The 22,518-nt window shown below is 39.2% G+C and overlaps 1 protein-coding gene and 1 long non-coding RNA gene across 13 annotated transcripts in view; one reads left to right on the forward strand and one right to left on the reverse strand.

The window, feature by feature from the left end:
- RABGEF1 (RAB guanine nucleotide exchange factor 1) overlaps positions 1 to 22,518 on the forward strand; it is a 90,054-nt gene that overhangs the window by 36,887 nt on the left and 30,649 nt on the right. For 9 of the 12 annotated variants that reach the window (XR_014255221.1, XM_082432329.1, XM_082432328.1 and 6 more), the window contains 2 exons: positions 16,157 to 16,342; positions 18,661 to 18,827. The exons of 1 other annotated variant lie outside the window; for it this stretch is intronic. Coding sequence is in view for 9 of the 11 variants with exons in the window: in XM_082432329.1 (XP_082288455.1) it covers positions 16,157 to 16,342; positions 18,661 to 18,827 (353 nt within the window). In the remaining 2 variants the exon portion in view is untranslated. Of the gene's footprint in view, positions 1 to 4,488; positions 4,594 to 16,156; positions 16,343 to 18,660; positions 18,828 to 22,518 lie in introns of those variants that run through there. 2 more of the 12 variants (XM_082432332.1, XM_082432324.1) reach the window with 2 other exon arrangements.
- On the reverse strand, positions 10,711 to 15,105 carry LOC309646292. The gene is made up of 2 exons (XR_014255257.1): positions 12,272 to 15,105; positions 10,711 to 12,231 (listed from the first exon to the last, which is right to left on the reverse strand). It is a non-coding gene; the product is annotated as an uncharacterized lncRNA (long non-coding RNA).

Here is a 22,518-nt window from a genome sequence, read left to right on the forward strand (position 1 = left end):
AGTGTTGGTCTGCCTCAAGCTACTCTGTCGTATTCAGAAAAGAGAGTTTCCCGCTAGGAATGAAGTTATAAGAAGAAATTAATCTTTTAGTAATTGTGGTGCTTACATTATAGCAGTGGTTCTCAAAGAGTAGCGCCTAACCGCATCACCTGGAAACCTGTTAGAAATGCAAATTCTCAGGCCTTACCTACCCCAGACCTCCTGAATCAGCAAGTCTGGGTTGGGGCCCTATACTGTGTGTTTTAACAAGTCTTCCAAGTGACACTTATGCATGCTAAAATTTGAGAACCACGGCTTTATAAGCTAGTCATTTTGCTGTTTAAGTTTCTCTTCCTACCTCCTACGCCCCAGAGAGTGTATAAAGGTGTTAAAACCAAAATTTAGCTGGGTAAATTTGAAGAGCTAATTGGCTTTATCAAGTGATTCATGAATCAGGCAGCATCTCATCTGGCAAACAGAGATACTCTGAGGGGTTACACAACATGGAAGGCTTTTATAGGGAGGAGAGGGGACAGGAAAGGAAGTCATCAGCAAGGAAAAAATGAAAGTTCATTGGAAGCAAGTAAAAGTTCAGGTGACGCCAGCTTCGCATTGGCTGAACTATGGCATTTTCTGTTGGCTAGGCTGGTTGCTGGGAAAGAAGGAAGTCTTTCTCTTGCTGACGGTAGTAAAGTAGTGTACTTCCTGTTTGGGAGTGCAAGGTACATGTTTTCCCATTGGAGTCAGTAACTGACCTTTTTCTCTTGGGGTAATTGATGGCTTCCTGTTTGGGGTAACTGACGCTGAGGATGATGAGTGTAGTGGAAGGGCGTGAGAGCTCCCTTTACAGGCCTTCCCGTCACCAGTTCTAGTTGAGATTTTCTTTTTTTAGTTTTCACAAGGGACAAAAGTGAAAGAAAACTGGCTCTGCAGGTACTTTGTTAGTCTTCTGAATAAATCATTTAATACATTTAGAAGATACCTATTGAGTACGCATTCTGTTCCAGGCACTGTGTTGTCTACAAACATGGAGTAGACAAGTAAGCAAGTAATTGTAATAAAACATGAGTATTATAATAGCTGTATTTATAAAATACTATAGAAACCAGAGAGATGGAATTATTCTGAGGGTGGGGAAGGGGCATTTGACATTATTTGAATAGGTGGGATTTGAAGGCAGACAAACAGAAGGTGTATTCTAGGCTTGTTCATACATAAGATGACCATGTAATTTATTATCGAAAACAGGTCACTTTTGAGAACCAAAGGGATGCTTTTATACCAGGACAACAGGCATAAGCCAGGACTGTTCTCATTAACTGAGATATATGATCATCCTATTTGTAAAGAGCAAGTAATGCTGTGAATCCACAGTTCTGTCAACTGGTGGAAAACTCATTTCTTTAAATTATTTCTAGAATTTACAACAATTCTTATTGGATGGTTTACTAGTTTCCTAGGGCTCCTGTAACAAATTACCACAAAGTAGGTTCTTAAAACAACAGAAATTAATTTTTTTGGAGTTCTGGAGGCTAGAAGTCTGAAATCAAGGTGTCAGCAGGGCCATGCTCTCTGAAGGCTGTAGGGAAGATGATTGCTGGCAGTCCTTGGAGTTCTTGGCTTGTAGCTTCATCCTTCCAATCTCTGCTTCTGTGGCCACACGACCTCTATGTGTGTCTCTGGGTCTCTCAGGGCCTTCTTATGAGGACACCAGTCATTCAATTTAGGGCCCACCCTAATCCAGTATGACTTCATTTTAACTAATTACATCTGCAAAGACCTTATTTCCACATCAGGTCACATCTACAATATTGGGGTCCAACCTATCTTTTGGGGGGACACAATTCAACCTACAACAGATGGGATGGTTTTAGTAGCTTTTGAAAGTTTCTGCAGATGGGATGTTTTTAGTAGCTTTTGAAAGTTTCTGCAGTTTAATTTGATTTTTTTGTTATATACAAGGCACTTCTCAAAAACTTAGAATATAATACAAATATTTATTTGATTGAGCCCTCTAACAAGTCAGAATAAATACATTTCTATCCAGGCAATTGCTTTTTGTATTTCTCTTATCTCATAGATATGTGTATGTCTAGCCCAGCCACAGCAACTGGCTAAGGTTGAAATGGCTGCAGCAAAGCTAAAACTAAGCTGTAAGTTTGCAGAAACAAAACCAAAAACCTTTGATCATTGAAATCACCTTATATATTGCAGTTTGCTGTTACTCTAAGTTAAGAGACATAATTTTTGGTCAGTTACTTATTGAATAAATAGACCAGTTGAGGAATTGGCTGCTTCTGTGGAAGAGAGAGGATAGAGCATGGTAGAAGTAGACTCGAGCAGCCAGGTTGTTTTGCATGTAATTTTGAGTTATTTGCCTGGGGAATGGCATGCTCCGATTGGAGCCATAATTTCACTTTGCTGAAGAGGGTGTGACATAATACAATAGAAGATTGTTGTCTAGAATTCATTCCTTAAGAATGCTGCTCTGCTGGCTCTGCTCATTCCAGCAGCATAAACTCTACATTATATTCCATGGGTTTGATTATCATTTGGAATTATTTGGGCAGGCTAGTGTTTGGATACTTTGTATTGTTGTATTTAACATTGGAACTCTGCCACTGATTATCTGTGTGACATTCACATTCATTTTGGAGGCAATGTATTTAACGCTATGAAAGTCAGTGAAACCTGGATACAGTCTTTGATTAAAACTATAGTATCTTAACATACACAGCCAAAAGCTAAAAGATAACATAAAAAGAGCACCTATAAAAAGAAAAAAGATGTCATAGAAAAGTGAGCAAAGAACAGGAACAGTTTAATTCTTCAAAGAAAATATGCTAATGGCCAATAAATATCTATAAAGATGGTTAATTTAAGGACATGGGTATTAAAACAAGAAATGCTTCTTTTTTTGCCTTGCAGATTGGCAAAAATTAAAGACTAATAATGCAGTTTTTACGAGTTTGTGGGAAAGTAGATCACTGTAGGTGGGAATGTAAATAGGTATAACCTTTTTGTGAGGCCAATTTGGTGATATAAATCAGAGTTCACAAGGCACAAACCCTCTGACATTCTATGTCTGTTCCTAGGAAGCTATTTCCATTTTGCGAATGGTCTGCTCATATCCTTGTACTGCATACCAGAGTTTTACAAATCTTATTAGTGTAATTTCTAAATATGGTAAAACACTCTCGTCCTGTTTACTTAAAATATTCTGCCTAGTCTCTTATTTGCCTTTCTATTTTGGTTCTAAGTGAGGCCTTTTAAAAACTAGGTAGAAGTTTCAATGTACTTATTCAAATCGGTTTCCTTTCTGATTTCTCCTGCAGCCTGTGAGCTTAGATAGCCCTCACCTCTTTAGAAGTTTCATAAATACTTAATTTTAGTCCTTTCTATTTTTTCATTAGTCTTTTAAAAACTTTAACTCTTTAAGATTCCTGTTTAAGATTCCTGTAATTAATTTGGGGGTACCAGATTGCTGACCAGTTATCCCTGCATTGTTTATTGAAAATTCTTCCCGTCTCCTCCTTCCTCTAATAATAAATTATTTTATGTATTAGCAATTCATTTTGGGGTTAATCCATTCTGAAGTGATTTGCCAGTTCTTTTGCTAAGTTCACACTGTTTTAACTAGTTTGCAGAAAATTAAAGTTCAATAAATTAATTTAGAGTATTTTTTAAAATTCTTGCCCGTTTATTATTGCTGATAAAATATGGAATAATTTTGTCAAGTTCCAAAAAAGTCTTTTGGAATTTTTTTGTCATTTATAGTAAACTTAAAAATTTTGAAACATTTGCCATTTATAAAATATTTAACTTTCTCATACTGTGTCCTGGTATGTGTTGCCAACTATTTAAGCCTTCTTTATATCTCAGTATTTTTATGTAGATGACATAATTTTCTTATTAAAATAGTACCTAGATGTTTTTACATTTCGATACTATTGGGAATGAGATCTCTATTTATATTTTCTAACTTCTTATTGTCAGGCTATTATAAGAGTTTCATAGATTTCATGTACACATATTTAGCTTGTTTCATATAAACATAAATTCTTTTATGAAATTCAGTAATTTTAAAATTAATTCCTCAGTGTTCATAGTGCTTTAATTTCTTCTTTCAGGCCTTCTAGATATATAGTCACATCTTCCATACTTGACAGTAAGCTCTATGAGGACTGAAACTTTATTATTACTTAAATTTGTATCCTAAGTGCCTGTCATGTAGTGTAAATCAGTATATAAATATTTGTTGAATAAATGAATGAGATCATGATGAGTAGAGAAAGCACTATGAGAATATAATGACTGCCTCTGGGTGATGTTTTCTTTATTTTCTACTAATGTCTCAGGTTTTTTAGAGTAACCATCTTTTACTTCTATAACTGGAAAAAAAGCAAATGTAAGGGAAAAAGCTTAACTTTAAATTCTGTTTCTTAACTGAGGTTCAAGGATAGTTTATCATTTTAGTAGAGTTGATTGGATGTTTTCTATAAATCCCAGGTGCGTTGCCCAGAGGAATGATCTATGAGGACGTGACATCAAACCTAAGAATAGGAAGCAGGACTCTTACAAGGAAGATAGTGGGAAGCTACTCAAATCTAAAAAGTATTTTTTGTTTTTTGTTTTATGAAATGAACGTGGTTTGCATGCAGAGCTTTAAGGAAGAACATACACAACTCTGTGGGCTTTGTGCTCCTCTGGCCCTTTTTAGGGTACCCAGCCCTGAGGCAGAATTCACAGGAATCTCAGCTATCTCAGCAATAGAGATCATTTTTACTCTGTCCTCCCTAATGTGAGTGGGCCAATTGAATTATGCAATCTTTGTGCCCAGGTTGCTCAGTAAAAGCCTACTTACTGGAGTGCAGAGCTCAAATAGGAGCTGGGTGTGGCCCTTCTGATGTCCACCCTGGGTGCAATAGTGATGGTAGTTGCCTCTAGATTGTGGCTAGGGATAGGTCTTTCTGCCCGGAAAGACAGAATTGAGTCTCAGAATTGATTCCCCCGTGTTTCTCCTTAACTGAGGAGGGTATGGTGTCTGTATACTCTGATGTCTAATCTGGATGGGCTGACTGTACCTGCTTTGCCTCACCAAAACAGCTTCATCGCCACTGCATAGCCTTTCAGATCAGGGCGTGTACTTTTTTTTTGGTTGCTCACTTGGTCACTTTGTTTTCCATACTTAGGAACAGAAATTATCTGAGTGGTATGTACAACTGTCTGATACATGTTAATTCAGTCATAGGTGTTTTTATTTAATAAATTTTAAGTGGAATTTTTTAAAAACACTTTTAATTTGAAATTACAGATTAACAGGAAGTTGCAAAGATAATACAGAAAGGTCCTGTGTACTCTTCACCTAGTTTGCCCAATGGCTATGTCTTATGTTAACTATAGTATAATGTTAAAACCAATAAGTTGACATCTCTACGATGTGTATTATAGTTCTGTGCCATTTTATCACATATGTAGATTCCTGTAACCACCAACATAGTCAAGATACAGAACTATTGCCACTAAGATCTCCCTTATACCACCCCTTTATAATCACGTCCTGTGGGCAGACCCCAAGACTGCCCCCAGGTCTGGTAATTCACTAGAAGCACTTGCAGAACTCATGTACTCCTGGCTGTGTTTTATTACAGTGAAAGGATATTAAACAGGATCAGTGAAGGAAAACAGTGCATTGAGCAGAATTTGGAGGATACCAAGCATGAGTTTCCAAGAGTCTTCTCCCAGTGGAGTTGACAGGGTGCATTTAATCCCTCAGCAATAAACTCTAGCAACATGTGTGAAGTGTTTTCTGTTGGGGAAGTTCACTTAAGCCTAAGATTCCAGGGTTTTTATTGGAGGCTGGTCACATAGGCACAAGCACCCTCATGATTGACCCCCCCCCCCAGAAGGAAAGCAGTATTCACCATACATCACACAGTCTGCACAGACTGTCTAGACAAGTTGGTACAGTGTGGATCAAGACTCCAAGCACACAAAACACCCTTATCAGTTAGTACATAAAGATACTCTTAAGACCTCAGCTCCCAGGAGCTGGCCAGGAGTCAGCCACAGAAGCAGGCCCTTCTGAAGTCGAGAATGTGCACGATTTGAGCAACTCAGGCCTGCTTGGTTAACTCTTCCTGGATATGGAGAAACAATTCTGGGCCCACAGTGGAGGTGAGGGTTGGGCAGGTTGGGGTAGGTACTACTTTAGATAGAGTGGCCAGGGAAGGCCTTTCTGAAAGTATGACATGAAAGCTGAGACCTAAATGAGGAGAGGGAAATCAGCATATAAACAGCAAGGGTCACAGCATTTAGGCATTAGAACACTTGTGCAAAGTCCCCCAAGAGAGAGAAATTGAAAGGAGGCCTATATTAGTTTTCTGTTGTTGCCGTAGCAAGTTACCACAAACCTATCAGCTTAAAACAACACCCAGAGTATTGTAAGTATTTTAAGTCAGCACTCCTGGCCAGCTCAGCCAGGTACTCTGTTAAGGCTCTCAAGAGGTCCAAATTAAGATGTCATCCAATCTGGGCTCTTATCTGGAGGCTATGGGGAGAATCTGCTGCCAGACATACTTAAATGTTGGTGGAAATGAGTTTAATGAAGTTATGCAACTGAGGTCTTCATTTCTTTGCTGGCTGTCAGCCAGGGGTCATTCTCAGCTTCTAGAAGCCACCCACATTTCTTACATTTCTCCACCTTCAAAGCCAGCAACGGTTCTTTGAATCTCTTTGACTTCCCATTCTGCCCTCCTCTTCCGCTTTATATTTTAAAAACAATTTTATTGAGGTATAATTCACATACCACAGAATTCACCTATTTAAAGGGCACAATTCAGGACTTCCCTGGTGGCGCAGTGGTTAAGAATCCACCTGCCAGTGCAGGGGACACGGGTTTGAGCCCTGGTCCTGGAAGATCTCACATGCCGCAGAGCAGCTAAGCCTGTGCGCCGCAACTACTGAGCCTGCACTCTAGAGCCCGCGAGCCACAACTACTGAGCCTGCGCTCTAGAGCCTGCGAGCCGCAACTACTGAGCCCACGTGCCACAACTACTGAAGCCTGCGTGCCTAGAGCCTGTGCTCCGCAACAAGAGAAGCCACCGCAATGAGAAGCCTGCGCACTGCATTGAAGAGTAGCCCCCGCTCGCTGCAACTAGAGAAAGTCCATGCACAGCAACGAAGACCCAACGCAGCCAAAAATATTAAAAAAAAAAAATCATTTGAGGAACCGTCAGATGGTTTCCAAAAGCATCTGCACCATTTCACATTCCCATCAGCAATGTATGAGTGTTTCAGTTTCTCCACATCTTTGTCAACACTTGTTATTATCTGACTTTTTTTTTTTTTTGGCTGTGTTGGGTCTTCGTTGCTGCATGTGGGCTTTCTCTAGTGGCGAGCGGGAGCTACACTTTGTTGCAGTGCACGGGCTTCTTGCTGTGGTGGCTTGTCTTGTTGCGGAGTACGGGCTCTAGGCGCGTGGGCTTCAGTAGTTGTGGCGTGTGGGCTCAGTAGTTGTGGCTTGCGGGCTCTAGAGCTCAAGCTCAGTAGTTGTGGCACACAGGCTTAGTTGCTCCGTGGCATGTGGGATCTTCCTGGACCAGGGCTCGAACCCGTGTCCCCTGCATTGGCAGGCAGATTCTTAACCACTGCGCCACCAGGGAAGTCCTATCTGACTTTTTAATACTAGCCATCCAACTGAATGTGAAGTGGTATCTCATTGTGGTTTTGATTTTTATTTCCCTAATGACTAATGATGTCAAAAGTCATTTAACGTGCTTATTGACCATTGGCATATCTTCCTTGGAGAAGTGTCTATTCAGATCTTTTACCCATTTTAGAAATTGGGTCGTTTATCTTTAAAAATATTGAGTTATAATAGTTCATTACACATTCTGTATATGAGTTCTTTATTAGATACATGATTTGCAAATATTTTCTCCCATTCTGTGGGTTGTCTTTTCACTTTCTTGATGGGATCCTTGGAAGCACAAAAGTTTTTAATTCTGATGAAGTACAATTTATCTATCTTTTCTTTTGTTGTTTATGCTTTTGGTGTCATATCTAAGAATCCTTTACAAAATCCAAGATCATGATGTTTTACCTGTGTTTTTGGCCAAGAGTTTTTATAGTTTTAGCTTTTACATTTAGGTCTTTAATCCATTTTTAGTTAACTTTTATATGTGGTGTGAGACAAGGGTCTGACCTTATTCTTCTGCGTGTAGTGATCCCATTGTCCCAGCACGATTTGTTGAAAAGACTCTTCCATTTGATAGTTGTGACCATAGATGTGTGGGTTTATTTCTGGACTCATAGTTCTATTCCATTGCTCCACATGTCTGTCCTTGTGCCAGTTCCACACCGTTTTGATTATCATAGGTTCGTAGTAAGTTTTGAAATTGGTAACTGTAAGTGCTCCTACATTCTTTTTCAAGATTGTTTTGACTATTCTGGGTTCCTGTCCTCTTCTGCATTTAGGGTTCATGTGCTTATATTGGTCCCACCTGGAAAATCAGGATAATCTCTCTATTTTAAGGTCAACTGATTAGTAATCTTGTCTGGAAAGTCTTTTTTTGGCCATGTGAGATAATCACAGGTGTAAAACAGAGTGAAGGTCATGGGGGCACAAAGCCTATGAGGCTTAGATTTGTGAAAAGGTAGGAGCAGAAGTTGGATAGAGGGGTATGAATGGAAGTTTCAGAAATATTAATTTGTCCGTAGTTACATTTCAGAGCTGGCATTTGAATGCAGATTTGACCGATCTCCATGTTCTCATGTGCACATCAAATTGGTCTTCATAGATGCATAGCTATTATTTTTAAGTTTTCATCTCAACCTGTTGAGTTCTTAGTATATGCTAAGTCCTCACAGCAATTCTACTATGTTTTTCTAGCTCTCACATAGTACCTGGGCAAGTCTCTGAGTGCAGGTAATAGGCTCTACTGGAGCTGGCATAAGAAAAAAACAGTCAGGGATCAAGGGGTGTGTTTCAGAATCTGAGGGTAGGCAAGCAGCTAAACCTTAGCAAAGGATTGGAACTGAGAAATGGAAACCCCTCAGGACCTAGAGAGTATTTTTCTTCTGCCACTTTTCTCTGCTTCTTGTTGTATATCCTGTTGTATACCAGTCTGTTGTATCTGCAGACTGGTTACTCAGACCACTTGTTGGAAGGTGGTCATGCCACAGCTTCTCCATCATTCAAGAGAACAGCCCAGACTTAGTCCCATTTCCAAAACTTCATTTTGGGTCAAGTGTCCACCTCTGGATCAATCAGTTGTGGCCCTGCAGTGGTGGGGGAGGGGGGACTGCACCATATACAAACAGGGCAGCTGACCTTTGTAGATTTGGGGAACAGTTCCCTGAGGAAAGGGAAGTTGCTGACACATTTGTTACGTAGACTCCCTAAAATGTGTTCATTTTAGTAACAGACCTGTGCTATAGTCTTTGTAGTGTAAAAAACTTTAAACTTACTGAATTGGTATAAGGAAAAAACAGATATTTCTTTTTGCCTACTCCTCTTAGAATTGAAGAAAGGGACCACAGGATGTTGATGGTGAGATTAGCGCAGACTCTCAAAATAGTTTGATGGCACTCAGGACTTAGTACAAGTGTAGGCTCTTGTGATGTCCCTGCCACTTACTACCTTTTTGATTGAACAAATCATAATTTCTCAGTCTCAGTGTCTTTATCTGTATTATAATAGGAGAAAGTAGACGGTCTTAAAGTTTCTTAACTTATCATTCTAGACTCTGGCTATATTTTGTTATTCTTCCTTTCTACCTCAGCCTCATTTACTAAATGATAAGTGCGATAGATCTAAATCCTGTCCTTGGAGGGCTTTAATCTCATAGAGGCAATGAAGAGTATTTGTAAACGTGCAGGTCTCCCTGCCAAGTCTCATTAGTTAACTCTTACAGACCCTACTGCCAGAGTGTGTTGCCATCCCTCCCCTTTCCATTCCCACTGTATTACCTCTATTATTATAACCTCTTACTGTATTTGTCTCTTGATCATTATCCCTGTCTCCTGTTCTGCACTTTTCCCCAATCCAAACTAGAAATTGCCGCTCAAATTAAAAAAAAAAAAATCATACAGTAAAGTTGAATTTTGGGGGAGTATACAGTTCTATGAATATAAAAACATGTATAGATATATGTAAACACCTCCATAATCAGAATACAGAACAGTTCTATCACCTCTAAAAAGTTCTTGTGCTATTCCTTTATAGACATCCTCTCTCCAACCCTAATTCCTAACAAACCCTGATTATACAGTATGTAAACTTTTTTCAAAAATATTTATTTTATTTACTTTATTTATTTATTTATTTTGGCTGCGCTGGGTCTTAGTTGCAGTATGTGGGATCTTCGTTGCAGCGTGCGGGATCTTTAGTTGCAGCACGCGGGCTTCTTAGTTGCCGCATGCATGCGGGATCTAGTTCCCCGACCAGGGATTGAACCCGAGCCCCCTGCATTGGGAGTGTGGAGTATTACCCACTGGACCACCAGGGAAGTCCTTACAGTATGTAAACTGTTAAAACTGGCTTCATTCACTCATCATAAAGCCTTTGAGATTTCATCCAAGTTGTTGGGTATGTTTTTTTGTTGTTGTTTTTGCTGAGTAGCATTCCATTGCATGGATGTACCACACAGTTTGTTTATTCATTCATCTATTGAAGGATATTTTGGTTGTTTCCATTTTTTGATGATCATAAATAATGTTACTAGAAACATTTTTGTATAGATTTTTTTTTTTTTAAAGGGAACGCTATTTATTTATTTATTTATTTTGGCTGTGTTGGGTCTTCGTTTCTGTGCCAGGGCTTTCTCTAGTTGCGGCGAGCTGGGGCCACTCTTCATCGCAGTGCGCGGGCCTCTCACTGTTGCGGCCTCTCTTGTTGCGGAGCACAAGCTCCAGACGCGCAGGCTCAGTAATTGTGGCTCACGGGCCTAATTGCTCCGTGGCATGTGGGATCTTCCCAGACCAGGGCTCGAACCCGTGTCCCCTGCATTGGCAGGCAGATTCTCAACCACTGCACCACCAGGGAAGCCCTTGTATAGATTTTTGAGGGAACATCAGTTTTATTTCTCTGGAGGAAATAACTGGGAATAGGATTGCTGGGTTGTATGGTAAGTGTATTTAACTTTTTATGAAACTACCAAATTGTTTTCCATGGTGGTTGTACCATTTGCATCCCACTAGGAGGGTTCTAGTTGCTCTGCCTCCTTGCTACCACTTGGTATTGTTCTTAATTTAATTATTCTAATAGGTTTGTAGTGAAATCTCATGGTGATTTAATTTACATTTCTCTAATGGATGATGATGTTGAACAACTTTTCATGTGCTTATTTGCCATGTTGTCAAGAACTGTGACTGACATGGGTTTTTACCCTCTTAAACGTAACAAGTTAGCCTGCCAGTTTCATGGATGCTGGAAGAAGTCATGAGACTCCGGAGTCGGAGACAAAGGACTTTATTATTCATAGGACATCAGTAAAACAAGCTTCATCTCACGTGGGCTACCCTTGTCCCCAAGTCCCATGGGGCTGGTGTCACAGCTGAGGAACCTAAGCTTAAGGAACCCAAATCCTTTATAATGGGCAGCTAACAAACCCACCTGACTTTTGACCTGGAGGGAAACATTATATCTATTTTACTTGACAGTAAACAAACTTGCCCTTTCTCTGGAGGGAGACAGTGATCTGTTCCTCCTGAGAATGTTAGATATGCAAACATCCTTGAAGATGTAGTCTGTTACGAAGGCCTCTTGTACAGAAATGTGAGACACCCGTGGAGAATTGTCTCCCAATGTGTATATCTTCTTTGGATAAGTCTGTTCAAGTCTTTTGCCCATTTTTTTAATTGGGTGGTTTTTCTTTCTGTTGAGTTTTGAGAATTCTTTATATGTTCTGGATGCAAGTCCTTTGTCAGATATATGATTTGCGAGTATTTTCTCCCAGTCTGTAGTTTGTCTTTTCATTTTCCATGCAGTGTCATTGGAGAAGCAAAAGTTTTTAGTTTTGCTGCCAAGTTTGGGCCGCAGGTTCCAAGCCTACTTCTGTGAGCTGTGGTTCCCACGTTGGTTCATTTTTCAGAGGCTTCGCAGTGCTGTTTTGATCTGTTTCCTGCGTGTGTCAGTCTGAAACCTGTGCAGTGGTCTCTATTAGTGTGAATTTTAGTCTCTGATCCTGAATAGCATGAGACCCATGCACACATTTTCAGCTTGCTTTCTTGAGTTCTCCTCATTGATTCCTCCTGTATTTTTTTTTTTTTTTAACATCTTTATTGAAGCCTCCTGTATTTTTAAAGTTCTCTCGGGGCTCATCTTCTCTCCTCTGGGTGGAAAGGTGTGGAATTAGTTACCCCACTCTGTCTTGTACTCCCATCACTGTCTAGGAGACTAGAGAGTGGGAAGAATGGATAGTTCCCCTTCCTCCGAGTTTAGCTCCTGCAGTCTCTCATTCCAGCCGCTTCTGTGGACACCATGTGATTGCTCATGGCTCAAGAGAAGGAGGGAAAAAAAAGACAAGAAAATGGAGGGATTTTCATATTTCCTCTCAGTGTTAGGAGTTCCCTTTCTCATTCTTTGAGCCAGAGCTAGAGGAGCTCTCTCTGGCCCTGGTGTCCATTTCTGGGTTGGCTTGGTGATACTGGAGGGGAAAAAAGGGTAAACTCACCGAGGGTTCAGTGATACACTGAATTCTGGTCTTCTTCCTTAATTCTTCTCCTCCCTTTCGCCTTTGAGAATCCTCAAAAATAGTGCTTAGCTCATGCCATCTAGGCTTTATAGCTGGACTACACCTGTGATGTCTCTCTTCCCCACACCCTGCGGCTGCTCATGTCTGTCTTCATTTTTTTTTCTTATATTTATTTTTATCCTTGATTTCCTTCTCGGGTCACCCGTCTGCCTGCATACCTTAATGTTCAGCCAAAGATTGTTGTTTGTTCAAAGACTGAATTTGTGCACAAACATCTCTAGCCAGCAAGGCTTCCATTGTCTGGCCAACAAAGACTGTGCATACACACAGGAGATGCAAGAGAGCCGGTCGGTGGCTTGAAGTTTGAATGCATTCCTTGGTTCACACTTTGATCCATCAGCAGAGAGGAAGTTTTGTCTGTCTTTGTAGTTGATTTTGGTGGAGAGGATTTATTGTCCTCTTCACTTCATCATACTGGAAGACAGAACTCCACCTCTCAAGTTTTATGTCTTAAAATAGACACCTATCCTGATTTCCCCTTTTCACTGAAACAACAGTGCTGTAACCCAGCTCTTGCCTGAAGTTTTAAAAAGCCATCATAATTGAACTTCACACGTAATTGCTTCTGTTTACCTCCTACTTACACCACATCATTCATGTTCTGCGTTTGCTGTCCTGTCTCTGAGTGTTTTGCAAAAGATGTTCTTCCTGTCCGGAATGTCTTCCCTCTTTTGTGTCATCGCTCGAAGACCCTCTAAGCCTCAACTCAAGGCTCTTGAAGGTCTACATCCCCCACCCTTCACTCCCTGGCCCAGGTGGTCTCTCCATGCTCCCTAAGTCAGAATGACCTCACCTTCTCCTGCCGCCCCTTGGTTTCATAGCACTTTTCCCTTTTTCTTCATTGTTCATGTTGCCTGTGTTTTTGTTTATGAATTTTCACATCTAATAAAATGGAGATAATATCTACCTTGGTTTTTGTGAGAAATAATTATACTGAGTACCTGTCACAATATTAGGCATGTAGTGAGTGGTGGCAAACAGTAGGGCCTTGAATGCCATCTCAAGGAGTTCAGATTCTATTCTGATGCTTTAATTACACTTGTTTTCTTGGTGAATGTTAAATTATCTCATTTGGGACAAAGTATTCACTTTTATATCGTTGAAATGAAGTTGTCTTTTTGAGCCAAATGACATAATGTAGTAAGAACACAGAGTATTTCAAGAAGATTGTACTTTGTCCCTCAGGTTTAAAATGGTAGCAAATAAGAAGGATCTATTAGTCCCCCTTTTTTTAATATTAAAATCTTTTTTTTATTGTGGTAAAAAACACATAACATAAAATTTACCATCTTAACCATTTTTAAAGTGTACAGGGGCTTCCCTGGTGGCGCAGTGGTTGAGAATCTGCCTGCCAATGCAGGGGACACAGGTTCGAGCCTTGGTCCGGGAAGATCCCACATGACACGGAACAACTAAGCCCGTGTGCCACAACTACTGAGCCTGCACTCGAGAGCTCACGAGCCACAGCTACTGAGCCCACGTGCCACAACCACTGAAGCCTGTGCGCCCTAGAGCCCGTGCTCCGCAACAAGAGAAGCCACCGCAGTGAGAAGCCCGCGCACCGCAACGAAGAGTAGCCCCTGCTCGCCACAACTAGAGAAACCCTGCGTGCAGCAATGAAGACCCAATGCAGCCATAAATAAATAAATTAATTAATTAATTAAAAAATAAAAAATAAAGTGTACAGTAGTGTTAACTATGTGCACCTTGTACAACAGATCTCTAGAACTTTTTTGTCTGGCAAAACTGAAACCCTATACCCATTGAACAGCAACTCCTCTTTGCCTCCCTTCCCCCAGCCCCTGACAACCATCATTCTACTTTTTGGTTCTGAGAGTTTGACTAATTTAGATACCTCATGTAGGTGGAATAATGTCTTTGATTTGCCTTTTCGTGATTGGCTACTTGACATAATGTTCTCAAGGTTCGTCCATGTTGTAGCATGTGATAGGATTTCCTTCTTTTTTAAGGCTATATAATATTCCATTGTATATACCATGTTTTCTTCATCCATTCATCCTGTGTTTATACATTCATCCTTTCATGGATATTTAGATTGCTTGGCTGTTGTGAATAATGCTGTGAATGTTGTGAATAATGCTTGAATGTTGTGAATAACAACTCTTGGCTGTTGTGAATAATGCTCAGTGAACATGAGTGTGCAGGTATCTCTTCAAGATCCTGTTTTCAGTTCTTTTGGGTGTATACCCAGAAGTGAGATTACTGGATCATATGATAATTCTATTTCTAATTTTTTGAGGAACCACCATACTGTTTTCCCCAGTGGCTGTGCCATTTTACATTCCCACCAACTGTACACAAGGGTTCCAATTTTTCCACATCCTTGCCAACACTTGTTATTTGTGTTCTTTTTTTTTTTTTTTTAAATTTTTTAATTTATTATTTATTTATTATTTTTATTTTTTTTTTTGGCTGTGTTGGGTCTTCGTTTCTGTGCGAGGGCTTTCTCCAGCCGCGGCGAGTGGGGGCCACTCTTCATCGCGGTGCGCGGGCCTCTCACTGTCGTGGCCTCTCCTGTTGCGGAGCACAGGCTCCAGACGCACAGGCTCAGTAATTGTGGCTCACGGGCCCAGCCGCTCCGTGGCATGTGGGATCTTCCCAGACCAGGGCTCGAACCCATGTCCCCTGCATTAGCAGGCAGACTCTCAACCACTGCACCACCAGGGAAGCCCTATTTGTGTTCTTTTTGATGATAGTCATTCTATCAGGTGTGTGGTGATATCTCCTTGTGGTTTTGATTTGCATTTACCTGATGATTAGTGACATTAAGCATCTTTTCACATGTTGGCTATTTGTACATCTTCTTTGGAGAATTGTCTATTCATGGCCTTTGCTAATTTTTAATTGGATTTTTGTTGTTGTTGAGTTTTAGGAGTTCTTTACATATTCTGGATATTAACCTCTCATCAGATACATGGTTTGCAGATATTTTATCCCATTCTATAGGTTGCCTTTTCACTCTGTTGATTCCTTTCCTGTGTAGGAGTTTTTAAGTTTGATGTAGTCCCATTTGTCTATTTTTGCTCTTGATGCTTGTACTTTTGGTGTCATATCCAAGAAATTGTCTCCAAATCTAATGTTATGAAGTTTTTCCCTATGTTTTTTTCTAGGAGTTTTATAGTTTCATGTCTTCTGTTTAGGTCTTTAATCCAATATTAGTCCTTCTTAAAGTGTTCTTTATATTATTGGGCAGGAATAAGAAGTTTCTTCTTTAGTATGACAGTAATTTGCAATATTTAAACTTTCTTTTTCCCTCCTTCCCTCCCTCTCTCCTTTCTTCCATTATAGCTTGAAGATGATAGACTCATTCATTTTTTTTTCTTAATTGCTTTGCTGTGAGTAGAATGATAGTGAATTCATTTTCAACAAAACTTTCTTGTTTGCTCTTTGATTAACAGGAAGAAGATGAGCCTTAAGTCTGAACGCCGAGGAATTCATGTGGATCAATCAGAGCTCCTATGCAAGAAAGGATGTGGTTATTACGGCAACCCTGCTTGGCAGGGTTTCTGCTCCAAGTGCTGGAGAGAGGAGTACCACAAAGCCAGGCAGAAGCAGATTCAGGAGGATTGGGAACTAGCAGAGCGGTAAAAGGACTTAACTAGGGGTGGTTTAACAGTGGTATAACTGGATACATAGCTCTGTCATTGTCAGAATACATTTTTTTCTTCTGTTTTGATCTGTCAGCAAGTCAGTTTAATATTAAGAGAAATGAATTTTTTCCCCTCATTCAGCGTTTAATGAGTAGCTTTCAGTGATTTCTTTATTTTGTCTTTGTCTTAACTTTTAATTGTTCTGTGTTTGGGATGCGTGAGTCTTAGTTCTCTAATAAAGACAGTAAGCTCCTTGGAGTGGAAGAATGGAGATAAACATATTTCGTGGTGAAGATTAAATGAGATTATTGCACATGACTTTCATCAAGCATTATTTTCCTCCTTCTTTTAATATATCCAGCATGGCATCTGGCACAGTGATGAGCACATAATAACAGAAACCTGTTGATTTGTATATATAATCCTTACATTATGGAAATTTAACTTTTCTTTAAAAAAATGGCATTTGTTAGTATTATGCAGAAATATGATTATGATAAAAATTAAAACATAGAATATCTGGTGAGCATAGGAACTAATAAAATACCATGAATAATGTTAATCCTTTACCAAAGCATCCTAGAAACTGTGAAGCTTCTCAATAAAAGAAAGACTGATCTCTGACAGCTTTTGCTGGTTTTTTTTATATTTAATCAGGTATTTGTTGAGTGATTACTTTGCTACCATCTGTGACGAACTCAGTATTATAAAGTACACTTGCTGCTTTCAGTGACTCCATAGTCAGTCAGAGAGAAAATATAGACATAGAACATTAACTATTTCCTCGGGTTTCCCATTGCATTCCGGATATTCTCTGTAGCTGATCCTATTTTAGAAAGAAAGTAGAGGCCACTAGGCATGAATTCCCTTAGCTTTCTCCCCTGTTATCAAACTGTACTAGTGTCTTTATATTAACTTCTGTTTTGTCTCAGAGAAAGATGTGTCCCTATTCCATTCTCATACCAACACCTCTACCTGTGATTTTGTTGCTGTTTCTTACTGCTTCCAATTGCGACCTTGCTTGAGATTTCCTACAGCACTTTCTCATATTTGAACAGGCATGAGAATCACCTGGAAAGCTTGTAAAAATGATGGTCACTGAACCTCACCCTCAGAATCTCTGACTCTCATAGGTTGGGAGTGAGGCCTGAGAATTTGCATTTTTAACAAGTTCCCAGGTGATGTTGATGCTGCTGTCTGGGGAATCCACTTTGAGAACCATAGTTCTATAGATAGCCTTTGAGATTTACTATAAATACCTCAAATTCAGCTGGTCCAAGGCCAGATTTCTTGCTTTTATTTACTCTAATCCCCACTCCCAGCAGTTCCTCCTGAACCTCCTCCTGTATCAATTAACGACATCACTATTTATTCAGTTGGCTAAAAAACATTAGTCATTCTTAATTTCTCCTTCACCTCCCACACTGTTTACAACTAATTAAGCAAGTTCTGCTTATTCTAGCTAAGAGAAGTGTTTTGAATTTCATCCTCTCCTATTTTCCAGGTTCTTATTTCTCATTTCTCTCACTTAAATCTTTGTAATATATTCTTAATTATTGTCTCTGTCCCTAGTCTCTCTGTCCCTCAGGTTGTCACACAGCGACCTGCATTACCTTTAAAACACACATCAGATAATGGTAACTTACTGGATTGTAGTCCTTCTTGGTTCCCCACCACGTGATGAAATCCAGGATTATAGCAGGCTTGGCCGTCAAGGTTTCTTACCACCTGGTGCCTAACTGTACATCCAGCATCATAGTCCATCCCACTGCCAGTGATCTGACTACGCTGAACGAACCTGGCCCACAACAAAAGCCACGTCCTTCACATTTGTAGTACCTTCTTCCTGGAATGCCCTTTTATTTGGCGGAATCCTCTTGATCCTTCTAAGACTGGCCTAAATGTCACCATTATAAAACCTTTATACAACCAGATTTAGTTTATTTTTTCCTATGTTCTCATAGCACTTGGGTTTTGCTCTCTACTATAGGCACTGTTACATTACGTGGTAATTATTTACTTGTCTTTTTCTCTCTTCCAGCCTTGAGGTTGTCAGGGAAAAGGACTAGACTTTATTTGCTTTATGTAACACTGGTACAATTGCTGAATGAACACGATCCACGGAGAAGGTCCCTTTTGAAGTTTGTAGTAGCACATAGGAGAGCTTCCTATCAGAGACCTCAGACCTGTTTGGTGTATTTAGCCTCTAGTTCTACAAATTTTAGATCCCCAGTTCATTGAGTTATTACCTTTAGATACAAGGAGAACTTGGAGAATATCAGGGTTAAACTTAACCTCTTCTTGAATTACAGACTACAGCGGGAGGAAGAAGAGGCCTTTGCCAGCAGTCAGAGCAGCCAAGGGGCCCAATCCCTCACATTTTCCAAGTTTGAAGAAAAGAAAACCAATGAGAAGACCCGCAAGGTTACCACAGTGAAGAAATTCTTCAGTGCTTCATCCAGGGTTGGATCAAAGAAGGGTAATTTTCTGATTCTCTTTTTTCTTTTGTGCCCAAAGAGATATAGAGTAGATCCACGGTGTATGTGGGCTCAGCTTTTTAACTTCTGTAAGCGTTCAGAGAATATCAACGCAGACTTGAGATGTTGGGTTTGAGGTGCAGATGACGTATGAAATCTCTTTGGTTGGAGGACATTGTGTTTTAGAGAACTTATTTACTCTATAGGAGGAATAAAGATAATTAAAATATGTAGTTTTGTTTATAAAATTCATTCCCATCCCATCTGTTTGGATGTTTTATTTTTTGTGCCTTTAATTTTTAGATATTGGTTTATTCTCCTTTGTTTAATATCCTCACTATCCATACCTTATCAGAAATGACTGTTTCTAGGCTTAAAGTTGTCTAAAAAAGAAGTTTTCTGAGAGCTTATTAGAGAGACAACCTGTGTGTTGAGGAAATACTATGTAGAGAACATGTAGGAAAAGGCTCACTTTTGTATGTACTTGACCTTATTCATCCTACTTCTTAAGATTCCATATTAAACAAGCAGGAAGATTCTCACTAGTGAGCAGATAGGCTAGTTGAAGTGGCCTAGCAGGAAGCAAGAAAGAATGTCTGTTGTTAGGGCTTGGTCTCTGAACCTTTATGTTGGTAATCAGAGCTATGCAGTAAATTTGAAATGGTGAGGGATACTGGGAACCAACACTGATGCTATCAGTAGAGCTGTTCTCTTAGACACTCCCTTGCACCCCCTCACCCCCTGCCCCCCAACCTGGGGTAATTGTCATGAGATTTTTGGTCTGCTTAAAGGAAGGGGCATAATAATATCACACCTTAAAAAAAAATTAATAATAATAATATCACACCTTAAGATCTTTTCTGGTCTTTCAGATTTAATGACTATTATTTTTTGTTTTATTAAAAGGAACAATTGCTTATCTAAAAACACAGCACTTCTCTTTAATAGAGACAAACCTTTAAACAATCTTTTTGTTCACGTGATTAATTTGGAGTTGTTCTTGGTTGGCTGTCACTCAGCAGTTTTCTCTACAGTAGTAAGAAGGGAAATAATCAGTACCTGCTAGAGATTAAATGTATTTGATAAGAATGTATTTGGCTCATGATTTATTTATTAGAAGATAGTGTAGTAGGGTGATTAAAACTGTAAGCTTTGGAGCCACCCTGGTTTGAGTCTCAGCTTTGCAGTTTGCTGGCTGTGTGACCTTAAACAAGCTAATCTCTTTAAGCCCTGTCTATTCTGAGGGACAGTAATACCTATCATAGGCATGTCTTGAGGATTAAATGAGCCAATGTGTGTACAGAGTTCAGCGCAGTAGTACCTGGCACACATAGTTAATCTCCAGTAAGTGTTAGCTATTTTAAAATGCCTGTTGTTTTTCTGACAAAATAATCTCTGCTGGTAAGGGGCTCAAAGGTATTGATCAAAGCCGTTGATTCCTATTTAGCTTAAATTCTGTTTCCTGCTTTGAGAAAGTCTCATTAACCTTATGAATTTATATGTGTATGGTGAAATGGTTTATGACAACAGATGAAATAGTAAAGAAATTGTAAAACCATCAGTCTAACTGCCACATTTTACAGATGACAGTATGAAAGCCCATAAAGGTTAACTAATTTACCCAGGGTCATATAATGAGTTGATGTATTAGACCTCAGGTCTCCTAACTCCTGGTTAAGCTTTTTTCCATTATATCCCTTGACCTTGAAATATGTGTGTTTATCTATAACTGTATCTGTGTCTGTATCTACATAGATAGATAGATAATGAAGTTTCTATTACTGAAGTGCTTAATAGTCACATACATTCATTGACTATACTTGGCAATTTAAAAAGATCATGTCCTAAGACCTTCTGTACAGTATGCATTATATTACGGAGAGAAGATTTGTACTTTAAAAGAAAAATTTCAAGTGATTTTTATCTTAAAAACTTTTATGTGGAATAGTTCTTACCTTTTTTCTTCTCTTTAGAATGATAGGTTTTTACTTTATATTTTTTTGATCTTTAGCTGTTTTTTTGTCTATAGAAAGCATATGGTGAGAAAGACTTCAAAGTGTTGGGGAAAAAATTGATGTGTGTGCATTAGAAAAGAGGATGCTGTTGGATCTTTGTTTCACAGATTGCTTATGTAACTCTGCCAGGCGAACTTTGCATTTCAGGCTGATTATTTGTTTGGTCTTTGCATGTGGATAAAGTTAGCCTATACTAAATGCAGTCTTAATTTATTGACTCTAGACTACAATAAACCTTTTGTGTTCTGTATTCTTTATTTCACTTTGTTAATCCAAGATGTCCTTGCTCTTAATATTTTACTTGCTTCTATTGATAGCATGAAAGAAAGCTCTTAAGCCAGGGCAGGTTGGTAGTATATAGAAGACAAATAACCTTCTAAGGGATTTGAAAACTATTTTAACTTCCTGTTAGAATTGGCTGTCCCTCCAGAGGAGGTAAATGGAACAGCTTGACTGTAAAGACTCAGAGAATTTACTTGTAGTTCTTTACTCTCCAAAGTAAGGTTGAGTGAGCTATAGTTTAGAATAAATAATAGGGGGTCAGCCAGGTCAAAATACTTGCTCATGTGTTCCAGAATGCCCTTTTCTTTTGGAGCTCAAATAGATGTTGTCACCCAGAGTAGACTCTTTTGTACATCTTTTACAAACTAATCTAAAAGCAGTGCTCTAAGGAGGAATATCTTTTCTTTTTTTTAGAATTAAAATACCAATCTTTCTACTCAGACCTTAGAGTCTAAATACTATTCTTCACTGAAGTGAATTAAGGTTCCTTGGAGAAATGACTGATTCTGGAACTTGAGCTGGGAAAGAAGGGCCCCTCAGAAATGTTGGGGACAGGTCAAAGGCCCAGAAGTCAGCTTGAATGGGTTCCCACTGGCCAAATTTGGGTATTAAAATAAATAAAGACAATAAATGGAGTGTAAATGAATAAAACAGTAATCCATTAGTCCGTCCAACTAATAAAACAGATAAATAATTAAAGAAAGAAGAGGAGAACCTTACCATAGAATCTTGACTAATAAATATAGGAGTGATGGAGATAGAAAATCACCATTTTGTAGTCATCCTAATAAGAATTGGTTCAGACAAGTTTCATCAGTGTGGATGCTAAGTCTGGGATGAGAGGAGGGAGTTTCCCGAGGAACAAGTTATGAACATGATTTCAAATTAACTCCCACAACTTATTTATTAATTCCAAGTAGAGAAATGGCAGCTACATAACGATGGGGGGAAATGGACATCCTGTGCCTCTAGATATGATACTTTGAGAAGAACACAACATGAATTGTGTAATATTTAAGCTGAAAATTTATAACCTGAAATCCAGTCATGAGGAAATAGTAGAGAAGCCCAAATTGAAGTGCATTGAATAAAATAAACTGGCCTGTATTCTTCAAAATTGTCAGTGTCATAAAAAAACAAAGGAAGTCTGGGGAACATTTCCAAATGAGAGGAGACTAAGTATACATGACCATTAAATGAACCTGTGACCCTCAATTTGATCCTGTGTAGAAAACAAATACTTTTTTTCAATAACTACAGTTAGCAACAGAATATCCTTGTTGCTGAGAAATACTCATACTAAGGGGTAAAGCGCATGAAACATACAATCTACTCTGAAAAAATTTAGAAAAATAATACACACAGACATGGAACAAAATGTTAAAATTTTGTAAAT

This window comes from Balaenoptera physalus, assembly GCF_965194825.1.
Source record: "Balaenoptera physalus genome assembly, chromosome: 16".
Classification (NCBI taxonomy): domain Eukaryota; kingdom Metazoa; phylum Chordata; class Mammalia; order Artiodactyla; family Balaenopteridae; genus Balaenoptera; species Balaenoptera physalus.